We start from the raw sequence: 4,640 nt of genomic DNA, 5'->3' as shown, positions 1-4,640 counted from the left end.
GAATAGATAGTACATGAGTAAAATAAAGGTATATAGAAAATAATCAGCAGGTTAACAGTATAGGATTTGTGGCTTCATCCTCTACTCAGGACAAAGTTCTGTAAAGAGAAAAGAGTACAGCTAGTCAAGATGAAACGTTTTATGCTCAGCTATAATGAAAGAACTGAGTTACTTTCTGACCAAAACTTATCATTTAAAATTGTATTAGGTGTACAAAATACATTCGGGAGGTGGTGTTTAAAAGCATTTCCCTAGTTTTTTTCACAATTTATTTTTCAGATGTAACAAATTGTTGTATAACAAGATAACCTGAATAAGTACAAAATGTAGTTTTTAATTTCTGCTTGCATTTATTAATGTCATAAAATTATTGTAGCCCACATGCCCTAAACCTGTAAACTGGTGGCCCAACAGAAGCCACCTCATTGGGTCCAGACATAGCGGTTCATCTACAGCTCAAAGACAGGGGACACTCCTTTGAAGACAGCAATGTGCCTATTTTGGACAGGGAAGACAAGTGGTTGAGAGAGGAGGAAAGAAGGCCATCTATGTTAAACCAACACTAATCAGAGGTGGTGGGCTTAGAATTCACCATTCTAACACCAACTCTGCAGCTACCTCTGCAACGGTGGCTCAGGTGGTAGGGGTTCATCTTGTAACCTGTGGGTTGCCAGCTCGAACCCCCGTTCTCAGTCATTGTGTCCTTTGGCGAGACACTTCACCCGCCTTGCCTGCTGATGGTTGTCAGAGGGCTCGACGGTGCCGATTGCATGGCAGATCCACTTCTGCCAGACTGCCCCAGGGCAGCTGTGGCTATAATGTAGCTTACCACTGTTAGTGTGTGAATGTGTGTATGAATGGGTGGATGACTGATTGTAATCTAAAACACTTTAGAGTCTTCGGAGTAGATAAAGCGCTATACAAGAGCAGACCATTTACTCTGCAGCCTTGATGGGTTTCCCTTGATGGTTTTACAGCAATTCACACCTTGAGACCAAAACAACCCGCATGGCATCGTTTGCTAGGACAAGTGACTCGCGTGACCTTAACAGCCCTATTAGTGACCTTGATAAACCCTATTAGTTGATTGTTGAGACTACAAGGCAGCCCCAGACCATTGCACTACCACCACCATGTTTGACTGTAATTATTTTGTTCTTTTTCTTAAATGCTGTTATTTTGACTTTTTGGAAAAGTCTAGTGGGTTATTAAGATTTATTTTAATTTTTTTAGTAGTGGTTTTGACCTTGGAACTCTCCCTTGGAGCTCATTTTTGCACAGGGACTCTCTCATTGTTGAATTATGAACGCTGTCCTTACATGAGGCAAGTGAGGATCATCCATTGATGTACACTCTTAGTAATCCTGGTGGGGTGGCCACCCATGGGAAGGTTTATTACTGCATAATAGCTCTAATTCTGGTTCACTGGAGTCCCAAAGCCTTAGACATCTCTAACCATTTTCCAGACAGATAGATGTAAAGTTTTCTGCTTTTCAACTGTTGTTGTGTGTCTTTAGCTCCAGAAATAATGTGCTACATTTTGAGATCATTTAGCCTTCTTTGTGTTGTCAAACAGATTCTATTTAAGTGATTTCTTGATGTTACAGTTCTGGTATTAATCATCTCTAGGTGTGGCTGGTGAAACTGTGAAGCATGTAAATGTGATTTATCACAGTTGGTGCATTATTTAACAAAGAATGGAATTACTTTTTCAACCATTACAACTTGGTTTGGATAGCTTTTTGCCTTTTAATAAGCAAAGTCATCATTTTTAAAACTGCATTTTGTGTTCACTCATGGTATCTTTGTCAATATAGATATTTGTTTGATAATTGCAAACATTAAGGTTTGACAAAAAAAAGCATAAGCTTTTTGCTACCAGAATATACCTGATGGCGTCATTATTTCACATCTCAGTTTGACATGTCAGTCTCTCACCTGTTCTGTTGTCGTACTGAAACTTTGATTGCAGAGGAAACTGGAGGCATTCAGCCTGTTTCCTGAAGGTGTTTAAATCACAGGCTGCCACAGTTGTATTCCTGCCTGCAGAGATCAGAGGCAGATGAAGACAGTAAATTAAGTAATCAACACTAGTATGGTGGATTAAAATGCAGGGAACATACCAAACAAGTACAACATCTGGAAATTGTTGTCTTTGTTGTAGGTGTGCATGAGCAAACAGTCAGAGCAGGTGTGCAGGAACCTGTGATAGGATGCGGCAGTCGGGACTGCAGAGGAAAAACCACAGAGCTGTACAACATTCTCCACATTGTACACATACTTACATGTTACACAGCATTTACATGTAGCAAGTCTAATTATAGCTACGTACAGTGCCATCAAAGTATTTATACACCTTGAACTTTTCGGCATTTTACCGTTAAAACTACAAATTTCACTGTATTTTACTTGGATTTTGTGTGAAAAACCAACACAAAGCAAACCTGCATAATATGAGCTACAGTCAGTCAGTCAGTCATTTTCTACCGCTTATTCCATAGTGGGTCACGGGGGAGCTGGTGCCTATCTCCAGCAGTCTATGGGTGAGAGCTACAATAACATTTAATTTCCCTTTGGAATTAATAAAGTATTTTTGAATTGAATTTGAATTGAAGTCATGACTGTCAAGTGGAAGGAAAATCACCTGGGGTTTTCTAAATCTTTACTAATAAAAACAGAGAAAATGCAGCATGTATTTCTTTTCAAACCCCTTTACTGACTGTTGAATTAAGTGGAACCAATTTTCTTCAGGAGTCACGTGATTTGTTGGAGAACATTAGTAAGCAAATACCATCACGAAGACCAACGAACACCGAAGATAGGTTGGGGAGCTGGTTTAGGTTCTAAAACAATATCTCAAGCTTTGAACCTCTCACAGAGCTCTGTTCAATCCACCATCTGAGCATGGAAAGAGGAAGGACCAACTGTAAACATACAATACATCTACGTCCAGCTAAATTGATGGGCCAGGCAAGTAGAGCATTCATCTGAGAAGCAACCAAGAAACATAGTAAATCTGGAGAACCTGCAGAGATGCACAGCTCAGGTGGAAAAACCTGCTGACAGGACACTTCTTGGTTAAGGACGTCTCAAATTAGAAAGTAAGTCAAAGAAAGTAATTGTTGAAAGAAAGCCATAAGAAGTCCAAATTCTAATTTGCCACAAGCCATGTTGGAGACACAGCAAACACATGGAAGGATGTTCTCTGGGCAGATAAGATTGGACTTTTTGACTGACAGTGTATGCAAAATGCTAAGTGTAGGGGGAAACTAATACTTCTCATCTCCCTGAACATACAATCCACATAGTCGCACATAGTAGTGGCAGCGTCATGCTGTGGGGGTGTTTTTCATCATCAGGGACAGGGAAGCTGATCAGAGTTGGTGGTAGGATGGATGTAGACCACCCCAGAAGGAAACCTGTTAGAGGTTGACTTGAGAGTCGGGATCCTTCCAGCAGGACAACAAACATAGAGCTGGAGGTAAAATGGATGGTTTAGAAAAAAGTATGTTCAAGAATGACACAGGGTCCAGATATAATTCTGGAGCAAAACTTAAAAACTGATGTTCATAGATGCTCTCCGTCCACTTTGAATGTTCTTGAGCAATGTTGCTCGTCTTGACCTGCCAGTAAAATCCCAACAAAATACATGAAAGTTTCTAGTTGTAAAATCACAAAATGCCGAAAATAATGAGAGAATATGAATACTTTTGTAAGTCACTGTACGTCAAAAAGTATTCTGCTATATAAAAGCTTACTGTACAACTCCAACCCTTTTCCGCTGACGAGGGTAACATTCATAGCGATTCGGAGGCATTGTTCTTTCCTAAAATCTTTCACAAGGTTTAAACATAATTACTGAACAGATTTAAAACATAAAACAGGAAAAACAGGTTGACATAGTTTTGTTTACCTTTAATGTGAGAAATTACTTATCAAATGATGCTGCAACAGAGTCCAAATACTGAATACATAAATGTATCAGTAAGAATATTGGTTTCACCATTTTAAGTGCAAGTTTCCCTTGTATATTGCAATGAACACAATGAAATGGTCAAACTTCCCAACCAGCTACACAACAATTGGGAGTGTTTTATTTCCTCCTGCTTGTTCTTACACAGTTTTCCACCAAAAACAAATTTTTCCAGTAGACCTTTGCTGCAGCTGAAGTAATCGGTCTGTCTAACATTCTTACTAAACATGATAAATGATGACAGAAACTAATGTGAACTTACATTGGTATAGGCTGCTGCCTGGCTGCCAGACGGCTTGCCTGATCTAACCACAGGGTGTGGCTGTCTGCTGTTCTATTCAGCACCATCCACATGCTTTCGATGAAATCCAACACAGGACCAAAGAAGTCATTTTTAACTGTCCCCTCAATTAAGATCCAGCAGCCCAAGATCTACTCAAAGCAAATAGTCAATAATAAATAAAAGTTTAGCTACTGGGGTATTTTACACCAAATGCAGGAAGACGAAGCATGCAGCATGGCTCAGTAATACCAATCTGTACCTCGTCAAGCTGTTCAGCGGTCAGTTCTCGGGTCAGCTGGCTGCATTCATCTCCCAATGGTGCCGTGGCGCTGAAGGACATCAGAGAAACAAGGATAATGGCCAAATGTGACCCAGTCATGGTGG

At 40.0% G+C, this 4,640-nt stretch overlaps 1 protein-coding gene across 1 annotated transcript; it reads right to left on the bottom strand.

Annotated features, from left to right (window-relative positions):
- LOC124859894 (saxitoxin and tetrodotoxin-binding protein 1-like) lies at positions 1–4,640 on the bottom strand. The gene is made up of 6 exons (XM_047352774.1): positions 4,516–4,640; positions 4,236–4,405; positions 3,759–3,826; positions 2,124–2,228; positions 1,939–2,043; positions 1–98 (listed from the first exon to the last, which is right to left on the bottom strand). The coding sequence occupies exons 1-6, from the start codon at positions 4,633–4,635 to the stop codon at positions 82–84; spliced, it is 585 nt and encodes a 194-aa protein (XP_047208730.1). The 5' UTR covers positions 4,636–4,640; the 3' UTR covers positions 1–81.

The sequence above is a fragment of the Girardinichthys multiradiatus genome, chromosome 23 (genome assembly GCF_021462225.1).
Source record: "Girardinichthys multiradiatus isolate DD_20200921_A chromosome 23, DD_fGirMul_XY1, whole genome shotgun sequence".
Classification (NCBI taxonomy): Eukaryota; Metazoa; Chordata; class Actinopteri; order Cyprinodontiformes; family Goodeidae; genus Girardinichthys; species Girardinichthys multiradiatus.
The sequence above is the reverse complement of the archived record's forward strand: the minus strand, read 5'-3'. Positions and strand labels throughout refer to the sequence as shown.